General features: G+C 39.0%; 2 protein-coding genes across 8 annotated transcripts in view; both read right to left on the minus strand.

Annotated features, from left to right (window-relative positions):
• CUBN (cubilin) overlaps nucleotides 1-537 on the minus strand; it is a 142671-nt gene extending 142134 nt beyond the window's left edge. Inside the window, exons 1-2 of one of the 2 annotated variants that reach the window (XM_068212150.1) lie at nucleotides 313-537; nucleotides 23-152 (exon numbers count right to left, since the gene is read on the minus strand). In XM_068212150.1, the coding sequence (XP_068068251.1) occupies nucleotides 23-152; nucleotides 313-431 (249 nt within the window). In that variant the 5' untranslated portion in view covers nucleotides 432-537. The remainder of the gene's footprint in view (nucleotides 1-22; nucleotides 153-312) is intronic. The other variant, XM_068212159.1, reaches the window with a different exon arrangement.
• Nucleotides 538-8981: 8444 nt separating this feature from the next.
• The window catches only part of TRDMT1 (tRNA aspartic acid methyltransferase 1), a 30516-nt gene continuing 25626 nt past the window's right edge, over nucleotides 8982-13871 (minus strand). For all 6 annotated transcript variants that reach the window (XM_068212187.1, XM_068212182.1, XM_068212174.1 and 3 more), the window contains one exon: nucleotides 8982-9610. In XM_068212187.1, coding sequence (XP_068068288.1) covers nucleotides 9510-9610 — 101 coding nt within the window. In that variant the 3' untranslated portion in view covers nucleotides 8982-9509. The remainder of the gene's footprint in view (nucleotides 9611-13871) is intronic.

The following is a 13871-nucleotide window of genomic DNA, read 5'->3' on the forward strand; positions in this document are numbered from 1 at the left end:
TAAGGGAAAATAACTACATCACCTGACTAAAAAGTTCTGCAAGGTCTTCTTCATTAATTTTTACTTTCCCCAGTGGTCCAGTTCTAAATTCAATATTTTTGCTGGAGCCAGCATGGAACACTAAATTACCTTGCTCGGAGGATAAACGAGGCCTGTTGTGTATTGGAAAAAAATAAAATAAAGACAAAATTTAGTTGTACATATCTGCCAAGGAGTATGTAAAATAGAGCTGTAGTAAAGCCATTCTGCCCCCATTACCAGCAGTTACAGGCCACCATACCAACAAATGCATTTGCAAGCAATGGTACTTACTGCTCATCATAAGTGGCTCTTTTCTGCCTCTTTTTTTCATGGTGGTTTGGGTCACAGCTCAATCCAGTCAGTAATAATAGCACAACCACAAGATGAGGAGCAGGAGGAGCCCAAAGCATTGCTCTCCTCCAGCTGTCCTGCGCTTGAAGTGAAACCTCCAGTGCTGGACTGGGCTGTTGTGAGTCCAGGTGCCCTTTGCTCTCACACAGCTCCTTGTTCACAAGGTGCCCATTCTGCTGCCTTGTCTTGCAAGGGTGAACTTTATCTCGGATACCTTAATTAAAGATTGACAGCATGCAAATCCCCTAGACATTAAATGCATTTTTCTCCTTTTGTCTTTTGGGTTCAGGAGCTTTGAGAGATCATTAAATGGAATCTGCCTGTATTTTATCACTATGTCTTTGCCCTTTGTACAGCTGAGCACCTTTGTGTCACTGAGTACCTTGTAATCTGCAGAAAGTGCTCTACCTCGTGCTGCATCACAGGAGGGAGGGAAAGATTATTTGGCAGCACTAAAGGACCTAAATTGTTACCAAAAAAGTCCCCTACCTCAAATATAAAACCCATAGTGGCTGGCAAGGAATATTTGTATTGAAAGAGAAACTTCCAGTCAGTAATTTACTGGGCAGATGACACAAGCAAGTCAGCAGTACTGAACAGCATGACATGGATTACAACAGCTAAGTACAATTTTAACCAAATGTGGTTGTTCTGATTCAAGGGTGACTCAGTCCCCAGATGCTGAGGCTCAGGCTGCTGCAGCTGAAAGCCATGAGAGATTCCATGTCCCACCTCCCCTTTGCTTTTGCCAGTCTCCATATTCCCCTTGCACAAGACTTTGCTGTTCTTTGTTCTTCCTGCTTAGAGGAACTTTTTTGCATGTTTTCATTCCTCATGCTAGGAGTTTTCTGACATCCAGGTCTACCACAATTCTTTTTGATTTTCCTTTTTGCTTAGTAAACATCTTATTCAGGTTGCTCACATTTCAAAACTCTACTGAGAAGAGTCGCAACAATTATAGCTGCTCTTGCTTGTAGCATCCTTTAAGCAACAGACCTTCCCGGAAGCCATGGAGCTCCTGCACTTCCTAACCCTACTCAGTCTTTCTTTCTGCTCCAGTTTGTACTTGTCACCTACAGATGTCCCACAGATATGTGGAACCTTCCCTGGAGCTGGGGGATTGAATGAACTCTACAGCTTTCACAGAGGGAAGCATTATGAACTCAAAACAACCTGGTAAGAAATTGAATATGGCAGCAAAAAATTCTAATGTAATCTCAAAAAGAGACAGATGCACAACTGAGGACATGAATGTGAAGTCAGGACAGCTAATGTTTGTGGTGCTGCCACAGATCATGTGATCTTCACTGTGAATACCATAGTGTCTTAGGCTGTATCAGCTGTATCTCACCATTTTCCCAAAAAAGACATTTGTACTATATTTTATTATCTGTGTTTTCATAAACTTACCTTGGAATTCAGAACAGCACCAGCCTGCTGACCATGTCCCTTGTGCTCCCACTGGCTGTGATGCAGGTAACCCAACAGTCACTGCTGCTGCCGAGGGATCTGGAAGGGCGGTGGTGAGGCTCCTCCTGAGCCCACGGGAGACAGCCCATCCCATGTACCTACTGGTGAGGAAGGAGAAGGACAGGAAGGAGTATGTTCACCTGCTCTGCAGTAGGGAGTCTATCAGCTGTTCCTGCCAGAACAGAAAAACATAAGGAAAATTTTCCATATGATGTCCTTTACCAACATGAGGGACAATATTTCCATAAAAATACAGAATTGTGTTGTAGGAAATATGACTGCTCCATTCAATCCACATGAGCTTTGTTTTTTTATATCAACTGAGAATCTGTCCCTGCACCTTTTTTATATTTAATATTATGCTTTTAGCTCTGAAACCTCTGTTCAGGAGTAGGACAGCATAGGCAAATTATCAATACTTCTGTCTAGTCAACCAGACACCTTCTGCCTCTGGGTATCCTGGCACTGTCCATTAAACTGGCGCTCATTAACATTCTTCCTGTTTTGATTTTGAAGTCTGTCTGGTGGGGTTTTTTTTCTCTTTTTGCTTTGATTTTCTTTTTGTTTTAACAGTTTACTGAGTTTGTGTAACTGTCAGTTGAATGCCAACTTGAATAAACTCTGGGCCAACTACACCCGCACACCGTAGCAGGCTGGCTGAATGTCTGTGTACTCCAGGAACTTACTTTCACAAAGTCCATTTTTTGCTGACATTTCCCATCCTGGCTTTTGGCTGTGGCCCACAAAATCCTTCCTTTCCTCTCTTCATTTCTTTTGCACGCTGAGTATGCACTGCCCCTCTCTGCTGCCTGTCAGCCTTCGATTCAGGCTTCCCTTTCCAACTAATTAACTCCAATAAACCAATAACCAGTGAGCAATAAACTGCATAAGGATGAAGACAAGGCAAGGAACAAGAAGAAATTCACCTTCTCTTCCTGCAGGTTTTATAGCTTAGAAAATGGTTGGCCTGAGGACCAGCTGATTTTGACTATGCACTGATTATAGGATGGAAAGAGAGGGTTGGACACCCACCTATTTGCATGACACACTATTTTCCATTTCATTAGACCTTCCAGATTTTACTTAATTGAGTCTTTATTCCTAGTGAATGCACCTCAGGCTGGCCAAATTGAGAAATCTATAAACCTTCTTAAGGACAGAAATAGGTCCACACCTTCTAATTTCACTGTAATATATTGAATTGACACATAATTTTTTGAGGAACATAATGGAAAACATACAAATTTCTGGCACAAGAATAGGGGCTGTTCTTTCCAACAAGAAGAGCTGGCATGAACCTCTCCTCCTGGGACAGGTCATTAATTACCTCCCTAAGATGAAGGCTCAGAAAACAGCTCTAAAGAGCATAGGTTGTGTGCAGATTTGGCAAGAGTAATGGAGTGTTTGTCTCTAATTCTGGTTGAAGTTCATCCTGTACTAGCAGGAACTACAATTTACCACCATCTTGTGTAGCTGTGTGAAATGAAATGGTGGTATTCCTCTATTTCTCCAGCAGTATGGGCCTGCAATGCAAAGATGCTGTGTAGAAGACAAGAGTTGATTCAAATAATGGCCAAAAATTCAATACACATTAATTACTCCTAGGAAGTAACTCAAATGCATGGACATGATGAGAGTTTTTGACAATGTTACCTGTTTAAATGGAGGAAGAGCAGCCACTGGTGTGAATTCAAACCTGGTTAATTTTTTAACCTAAGACTGAAAAATAATCCTTTTTTTTTCTACAGATGCAAAAAAAAAAAAAAAAATCCCTGCTATTCAATGTTATCACTTAAATATTTGCAAATAATTATAAATCTAGTCCATTGCTGGTTAAATACCAAGTAGAGCACATTTACAGAAGTCTTCTCTCAGTTGTGCTCATATCTCCCAGTACTTCTATCTTCACTTTCCCGGATCCTCCTTTGTCTTTCCTCCTTCTAATAATACCCTAGAGTTCAAAAGTGACACACAACATATGAAGTCATACTGTTACCTCCATATAACTGTGCAAATTGGTGTAAACCCAGCTCTATACTGAACTCAGCATTTCCCATGTGTTCCTACAGCTCTGAGACAACCAAGCACAAAGTTGGTAGCAGGCCCTGTGCAATGGATCAGAAACCGTGGGGTTTACATCAAACATGGGTGACTCTGAAAAGTAACATTCCCCTTGCTGTTCCCCAGGTGACCTATCATCACTCTTTCCCTCTCTTCATGAGTGTCTTGAGAGTTTTATGGCCACAGCAGCTTCCCCAGGGGCTACAGCTGCTGCAAGCCTCCATATCTCACACTCCTCCTCAAGGATTTCTTTTCAGCGTTCTGCTCTCTGCCACCTGTTTCAGATTCTGCTTCCTCAACACAGTTGATGAAGTTCATAAGTTACCTGCTAATGAAGTCAAACTACCTGGCCAGGAAATTGAGTTTTTCAGTTTTCAATAGCAAATGACAAAGATAAGAGTCTTGACTTAGTTAACTACTTAAGCTGAAATTGATCTACTGTCCAAATTCTCCCTGGATTCCTTTATTACAAGAAAGATTTAACACATTAGTTTTTTACTTTCCTTATGAGACTTTCATTTTAGTTCTTCTGTCATTGTGATTTTTCTTCCTACATACACACTGTTGTTTCTAAAGACCACTTTGATGCTTCCTATTCTCCATTTCATTCTTTTTTGCAATTAGGTTAATGAAAAGCTTCCAGACAGTTGTATTGGCTTTATTCTTTTTATTGATTATTCCAGTCCTTTTAACACATTCCAATGGCTTTAACATACACTAGAGTTATTTTTAGGGATTTCCATTGGCATAGCCACCCTTCTTCACTAATAACCCTAAAGCCATGAATGGACCTGGCTGCACAACCTCCCTCAGATTCATTCTATTCTGTACTGCTGGCTTTCACCAAGAAGCTCAGTCTGAGCTATGTCTGTAAAGCATTTGCTGTGTCTTGAGGCTGAGGTTACAAGTACTGGCATTCTGTCACCATACAAAATAAGCAATAAGAGTCATCATCCTGGGCTAGAAAAGATCTCTCCAGATCAGTGGATCATCCAGGTCACTCCAACAGTGGCCAAAAGCAGAGGAAATGAAGGGTACACGAAGAGGTGAGCCCATACAGTACCTCCCCTAGGTACTCTCTTGGCCTCCAGATATTTGCAGCTCAGGGACTTCTTCAGTCAGAAGTCTACTTACTCAGTACTCTCAGAGGATTTTTCTTACAAGAACTTGTACAGTCTTCTCCTTCTCCACAAGCTTCACCTTGTAATACATATGCAAAGAATGAGTAATGCCATACATTAATTGTGATAAATATACAGTGAAAATGCCAATAAAAATAATAATTCTGAGAAGAATCCCATTTTAAGTGTATTATTTATAAACAGAATGAGATTAGTTTATTTTTTTAAACACATACAGGCAAACATTTGAACTAATGAAGACTATTTGTTGAAATCTACATCTGAGAAAACATATCTGTACCATCAGCATGCTTTGCTTCAAAGTGCCAAGTGGCAATTTAAAAATATTTTAATTAAAAAGGCCCAGTGCATGGACAAAAGCACAAGACAAACATGCTCCCACTGAAGCTGGGATTTCAGGATGCATTCCTGCATCTAAAATGAGAGACATTCCTCCCTGGAGGAGATTTCAGGAACTTTTTTGCTGCAATTTCTCAAATCTTAATGAAGGGCATCCAACCAGAGTGGCCATCTGACATCCATCAACTCTCTCACTAAAAGTGTTGTGTTCCAGTTGATTTAAACCCTTCCAACTCTGCTTCTTGTTTCACCAGTGCTCTTACCTGAGAAGGTTCCTCATCCAGCTTCCTCCCACTGTCAACAGGACCAGGTGGAGGAAAGTCAAAGAGAACAATCCAGTTGTTCAGCCTTCACAGATGGCTGCCTGGCCCTCTTGGGCCACTATTTCTTTTCTTTAATGGCTATATAAATACCCCAAACCTTACAATCAACTAAAGACAAAAATAACACATATCTTGTCCTGCTCTTTGCAATAACATTTAAACTGACATACTATCACTACTCAGTATTTCCTAAACTTTCCCTAATGAGGTTGCAATAATACAATACTCATATTTGCACAGGCAAAGGGAAAATGGATACTAGAATTAATTTTGGGCTCTATGTCTACTTTTTCATGGTTTCACATTATTTTTCCATGGGTATTTCTTTGATCACTTCAATTTTATACAATATTTACATAAGACTGCTCAGAAATGCTAGTGCTCTTAAACAATTATTACTTAATCTCTTCTAAATCCTTAGTAATATGTCATATTCTTTAAATAAAATGCAGAAAAAATAAAACACTTAAGTGGTTGTAAACACATAGAAGACAAAATATATTAAACTGCTAAGGAAAATAAATATAATTCAGTATTTATACATGAATTCAAGTGTTAAGCTTTAGTATGAACAGCAAGAAGAGGAGCCAAAGGACAAGCTGAGAATTGAATAATTCATCCCTGAGACACAACAAATATTTTCTAAATTTTCCACTTATTTTAGAAATGTGTGACAACTGCTAAAACAAATTGTATAGCCATTGAAGCATTGGGCCTGTTCAGATTTCTATTGAAATGTCCCTGTCAAAACCAAAATGAGCTTTCCCTTGTTTAAATGTAAGCAATAGCTATCACCAATCAATGCTTTCCCAGACTGTAATACAGACATTCCTGAGAAGCCTTACAATTGTCCTATCAGTCAAAAGTGAGATAAAAAAGGCTCTGGGCAGGAGCCTTACATTCACTGCATGGAAGAATGCACCTCCACTCCAAGCATCAAAAAGTACTCAAACTCACTGCATTAAAAAATGGTATTTTAGTAATTTTGCTGCTAGACAGGTTTCTTCATGAGTATAGGGAAACCCCAGGCTAACTCAGATAAAAACTAGCTGGTATAGAGAAGATTTTTGTAAGTCAATCTGCGAGCTTCAAAAATGACTACATAAATATAACACCACCAAATATGACAACCATTTTCTCAGAGGAAATTCTCAAATTTAAGGGAATACAACCACATTACCTCACTCAGATAATGAAATGAAATGTAATTAAGACGTGCAAATGAATGAGGTACCCAGAATCTGATTTTTGATTTTGTATCTCCTTCCCATTCCAAAGCTGTTTTCTAGATATTTCTTCACCTTTCAGCTGCTTTTGTAATCACATTTCATTGCTGTGAAAATGCTTAAGCTGAAGTTGCAAAGTACAGCAATGATGTAGGCTGCAAAGTACTTAGGATTAGGAGACTGCTTGGAAGAGGAAGCAACACAATCATCAAGTGAGGTCAAGCAGGTACAACCCAACAGAGCTTAGTAAACCAGTCTATTAATAACAAACCAAGGGGATAAGCAGCAGTCACTCAATTTAGCTGCACCAGTATTACAGGGTTAGCAGGGGTAAAATACACAAATATGTATTTACAACTCTGAATTATTTCAATTTTTTGTCCTTCAGAAACAGCTCAAATTAGCAATCAGATTCAGTCTCCACAATCATACTGAATTAAAATTCAGTAACAGGCTCTGTATTATGGTATCAGTTTTAGGTGCAGCTAGGTACATTTCAATTTACACTTCAACACTGCTAATTTACAAGTGGCATATAAAGCATTAAGATATGTTCTACACACAAAAGAATTGACAATTAATTGTTAATAGTAATATTTTTCCAAATATTGCTAGTGAAGCAGAATGAATAGAATATTTACATGATTTAGCAGAAGGAAATTCCAATTTATATATCAAATTGATATCCTTTGCTTTCATACCTATGTTTGGAACATATTAGACAGCAATATACTCATACTACCACATTTCTACCAAGAACAAGACCGTACAGATACTAGCTATTGATCTGGCTGATAAATCTACACAGTAACCATTGTGGGTATAGGTAACCATGGTTCACTGTCAAAACCACGCCTGCTCTTTGCAGTTTAGTAGCCAGCACAGCAGTACTTTTTTGATATTTCAGTACTACAAGTGACCAGGTGAGGACAGAGGCCAACTTCACCTTCTCAAGGGCTTTGTCCAGAGAACTTTCAGGAGAAACCATTTCCATTTCTCTTTTACAGCTGGAACAGCCCAAGTGGTCAATATGCTCCTGGAGAATCAGACAGGCGGAAGTAGGTCAACCCAAGCTTTTCCTGGTTTAACAGTCCACAAAGCAGAAGGCAAATCAAGACTGAAGAAGAAATGCAGGACCCAGCAAAAGATAAAGCTGCGTGAATTTATCTACATACATTTATTTTTAAATTGTTTTCAGGACTACAGCAGATGAAAATAGCTACAGTATCTCCACAGTAGCTCTGCTCTCTGTGGTCTTCACCTTCCCCTGCACTACCAAACCCAGATGGAACATACCAAGACTGTTCCTGTGTCATCCCATGGGTTAGGGGGAGAGGGGGAAGAAAACTCATTTATTTTTAGGACTGGCAACTTTAACTTACTGCTTAGGTGAACAGGAACTATAATCAACTACAAAATCCTTCTGTCTTCTGGCACATAATCTCCCTAAGGATGCTTACTAAGTATCATCTTGCCTCTTCCTCACTGAAGCTCTTTTTAATGTAGATACCAATGGGAAAATCCCAAGGAAAGTTAACAACTAGAACACACACTTCTTAAGAGGGCTTTCAGTTTTCCCATAATTTTCTCTATAATTTCAGAGGTACTGAACTCACAAGACTTGATTACAAACCCACTGAGTCCAGCTCTATGAGGCACTGTGCAGTGGTGGCACTGGGGATGGCCACATGCAGTGGCTTCACCTCAACATACACTCCTAACCCCAGTACTACTACCAAGATTTGTGAAGAAATTTTCAGAAGCAGCCCATATAGTTTTTTCTCCAGTTCTTATGTCACAGGAACCTAAACACAGAGCTTCAATTTTTTTAATGTATTTTACATGTAGGTCTTTGTTAAGGAGCAATGATCTTATCCTGAAAAATATAAGAGAAACAAGGAAGTTATTGTCAGGCCTGTGATAATCTTGAAATATTTTGATTCAGCTGCAACTGAACAAATCATTCCAGACAAATACAGTTGGGTTCCAGAATCCTATAAGTATTTAAAGATGAGACAACCATAAAGAACAACACTAAGTCTTAAAAATTGTATATAAAATACTGAATTTATTAGTTTCATGAGCTACAAAAATCACATCAAAATTTCAGATCATATATACAGTAAATCTTTTCAGAATGGACCACTTACATTTAAAGATGAAGACATTTTACACATAGAACTTGGTCTCTGCACCTAATTGAAACAGCTTTGACACAGTTTCACACAGTACTGAGAAAATGGTTTTAAGATAAAAAATAGAATAAAGTAAAATAAAATAATCTTATCCTTTCTCATTGAAGTATTTGCATATGCTGCACTTTTTCATTCTGCAAACTAAAAAGAACTTTTAAATAAAGCAAATAAGTCCTGTAAACTGCTATTTAAATTAAACACCTATAAAGTTTAAATCCATTATGAATGTAAGTTATTAAAAATATATCAAAACTTTTCAGCAAAATGTCTGGACAAATATCTTGGCAAGCTCTGGTTTTTGTCCAGGTTCCATCAGCTTTCTCCTAAAAGATGGAAGTATTTTCTGTCACCAGTCCATATGCATCAGTTTCAGGTTCTAAATTATTCAAGTAGAATGGAGATCAATTTTGCCACCACGTGCACATTGAGACTGTTTCCCAGAAGACGATAGCATTGCTTTACTGTTATCTTCTCAGGAAAACCTAAAACAAAAACATATAGTGCAATATCACTAGTCTGGGTTTGTTCCTACTTTTTAGACTAATTTTTTTTCAGTGAACATTTCTTAGTGCAGTTATCACAGATTGCAGCAGGATTCATCCTCCCTCCAGCCCCCACCAAAATTCACAATCAATTCACTGGATTTGTATCAGTTCTTCTATTATCAATACTGCCATCTCTAAAGTTTCACAAGAAGCTTCAAAACATTCCTCTGTTGTGTAACTACCTGCTGTTGTGTAACTACTACTGCTGATCTACCTTCCCTTCAGAGAGCTCAAAACATCCAGCAGTCTCAGGGAGGGGCAGCAGCACTAAATCCCTGCACAACTGCTACTCTAGATAACATCTACAGAACACAACCACAGCAGAAAGAAAATGTGACAATTCTGCAGATGGACTAAACTGTACTCCATAAGCTTTATATTGTACTTCCCACATGATCTCCTCTAAGAGCTCAGTCAAATCACAAGTCTCTCAGTGCAATATACCACCCATACAGATTAAATGATGAGCGAGGCTTATTCAGTGAGTGATCAAGCAGTTGAACAACTTTCCATATAATTCAATGCTGACCCCATTAAACACACTCAGAAATACAGACAGCAGCAGCAATGTCCTTCCCATAGTAAGTGCATGGCCTGGCAGAATGAAGGGAGAGCCAGTAAAAATGACACCAGCCCAGGTATTGTGAAAGGGCTGTGCTGTGTACTGACTTCCAAGCTCCTGAGAGTGAAGCAGTTTTGAGCAGCCAGTTCGTCTGCTCTGTCCTTGTTTGCACTCTTACCTTACTCCAACTGTGAGGTAAAGTACATTTGCTTCAACCTGAGTGAAAGATGAACAGCAGTGGTGACTTAACTGCTAGGGTCATATAGTAAACTGCTGAAACTTGACCACATTCAATTATTTCATCATTCCCTAAGAAGGAGCACCTAACTTTGACTCAGAGGTCATCACCACCCCAATTAGACACCAATTAGCTCAGATGCACAAGCAAACTGTGAGTGCAAGTAGTGATATGTATGCTCTGAAATTTTCACAGCTCTTCAGAAAAAAATCTGTCACAGAGAGAGCTCAGGAGAGAATGTGGTTGGACAGTTATTGAGCCAAAGGAGGCTCTGAGGAGGAGGTGGTGTCTGGGAGGAGTTGTTCCATCCTTCTCTGCCAGTTACTAATGCCTCGAATGTGGACTGCTTTGGTAAACACATCTTCTGCCAGCTCCATCCACTCTGCCCAGCTCCCTGGCACTCACACTTAGGCAACTGTTCTTCTGTCTTTGGAACAATCACTTGCATTCCCACACACACTTCCTTAGATGGAGTTTTCACGTTCCATCAATGAATAAGGTACAGAATAAAGGCATTTTAAAAGCATACATGAAAATAAATATGTATTTATGCACACACACAAATGCACTTACAGCCCAAGAAGCCTATCTGAATCTTGAAAATGTCAGAACTTCTCCTTCCTACCTTTTGGCAACCAAAAGCCAAGAATTTATTTTCAGAACTCATGGTTTCCTTTAACCCAAGCCTCCTCCCTCTGACTGTTAACATTGTCTTGCACTTTCTATCTTCTTGGCTCCAGAGTGGCCTACATCAGAAGGTCAGATTCAACAATGTCCAGTTTGCTGGCACTTGCTGCACAGCTCTCACTGTAGCATTTATGTCACACACAGTACCTGAGGACACTGAGGTCTTAAAAGCACGTACTTCCCCACCATGCTGGCTTTTGTTTCCTAAAAGCTTGCATGCTTTGTTAATAAGAAAAATGGAAACACATCCTGACATCACTCTCATGAAAGCAGGTCACAGGTGCAAGAACGCTCTGTTCACTTTTAATGATATTGCTGTGGGACCCACCAGAGTGACTAAGATAAATGACTGCAGTATTTCATTGAACTATAGTGCAATTACTATCTATACATTTTGATGTTAAAAGCAAAAATAAATCTGGTCATGTTAAGAATGAACAATGACTTTAACTCTGGACCTCACATATTAGAAAAGGCCATCAACTTCTTAAAATGCAGAACCATTTAGACAATCACATTTCTTCTGATGATACTGTAGCTGCACTAGTAACAGCATCTGTGTCTGTTCACATAGTATTCAGCTTATCGTTTCCTCATGCTCCAATTTCTTGGACCAATAACATATTTACAGTAGGTACAATTCCAAGCTTCCTAGTTTTGAAAATTTCAGCCTAAATGTTGCTGTCACTACAGAACACAGCAGCAGAGAACGTATAACACATTTTGCTCTGAAAATACCATATTTCACAATAATTACTTGAAGTTTAGCATGGGAGAAATGCTGTCACGGCAACACCCTTTGCTATAGCCATAAATATATCCACTTTCAAAAAAAATCCAGAGCTTGCAAATTCTCAAAGGAAACTGAGATTATAGTACCTAAATTCACTAAAGATTTCTATCAGCCTAGAGTCAAATAACACTTTTTAAAGCAAAAGTGGGAGAAGTTTTAAACACAAAGAAATGTCAGACTTGTGACTCAGTGCAGGGGGAAATGCATGTTCTGCCTCTGACTCAGGAGTATATGCCAGAGGAAACCACTGAATGAGAGAGAGGCTTTATGTGTCATCAAAGCTAGAAAAGCAGTACAGAGAGGGAAGGGAACTGCAAGAACTGTAAGACAGTTATAATACTAACTGCCACAATTATGGCAAAAGGGTTCTCTCCTCTGAAAGGTGGAATCCCAAACAACAAAAGACAGGTCTGCTAAATGAACACATTGTACATGGCAATGATTTGGATTATCCTCAAATTCAGAAGCCTGATTAGTCTTCAGAATTCAGTTCTGGTTTGCAAAATACGGAACCTCACAGGTGTCTCTGCAGATGAGCTCTGAACAGAAAGCACCGTATCACTCCAAGCACTATGAAATTATAAAAGTCAGGTTTCGCAAACTGATCACCCCAAAGAAATGGGAGTCTTCCCAACATAAATCTCTCCATTGTCTCAGTTCTCCCTTTGTAAAATACAAGCCACATTAACCCTATTGCACCTCTCAGTAATGTTGCAGAGACTGATTTAACAGTGGAAAAACTCCAACTGTATTTAAAAAAAGAGAAAATGGGCAATTTTGTGCTCAAAAGAGACCCTGAGCAGCATGATAAGCCTATACAAGCCCAATCCAGCTCTGTTAAGTTCAAGTGTCTTGACATCAGTCTACATGAATATGAAACAGAGCTGTGCTAAGAGGCTGTCTGCAAATAGAACAGATGCATTAAAGAAGAGAGGCTATGAAAAAACATTGCATGTTGGTATGTAACAACACAGCACACACTTGCAAACACTCATAAACATGTAAGCTTAGTGCTGGCAGCTCTAGTTTCACTGAGCAACCTTGATAATGTTCTCCAAATGTAGCAATTTTGAATACAACAAATAATAAATGAAAAAAAAAAAAAAAAAACTAAAACTGTGAAAGAAAGAAATACATAGAAACAAGTCACATTTCTCAGAACTCTAAGTCACTGAGGAAGTCAAAGCAAAATGTAACAAATTACTCAAGGTCAGTGCTGTCTTATTTGAGCAATCTGGTCTAGTGGAAGGGGGAAATAGATGATCGTTAAGGTCTCTTCAAACACAAACCCTGCCATGATTCCATGGATTCTTCTGCTGCTGAGTGACAATAAATTGATCTGATGTGATGTCAACAGGACAGTTTCTTAGCAGATAGTAACAGCTACACTTTCCTGCTTGCCCTTTTTTACAAGGAGCATTCTGAAGAATTAACTTCAGGTTTAATTCTTGTTGATATGTATCCAGTGTACTGATACTGCTGAGTCTTGTTCCTTGACTCCTTCCTCAAAAAAAACAACCACTTAGAAAATGAAGTAACTGACCAAGGGCTGCCTTCTCTAGAAAATAGAGATGGCTTAATAGACTGGTTACTCCTCAACAAAGAAATATCTGTACCATCTGAAATTCCCTGTCAGCAGCTGTAAATGTGTGGAAGGGAGAAAGCAAGCAGCTGAAACACTGAGAACCACAAACAGACTTCCTAAGCTAGCAGGATATGTTAATTTACCACAATACTGAGTAATACTGACTGCTGAATAAATAGTTTCAGCCTTAAACAAAGGTATTCCTTCATTGTGCTTCATTAACAGAGCACTTTGCATGCCAAAACCTTTTTCTTAGCTTATGAAGATAAACCTCATGACAGAAGCTGGCTCTTACAAAACATGAAAAAAATGAGTGGAAATTTAGAGAAATTC

The sequence above is a fragment of the Anomalospiza imberbis genome, chromosome 1, assembly GCF_031753505.1.
Source record: "Anomalospiza imberbis isolate Cuckoo-Finch-1a 21T00152 chromosome 1, ASM3175350v1, whole genome shotgun sequence".
Lineage (NCBI taxonomy): Eukaryota > Metazoa > Chordata > Aves > Passeriformes > Viduidae > Anomalospiza > Anomalospiza imberbis.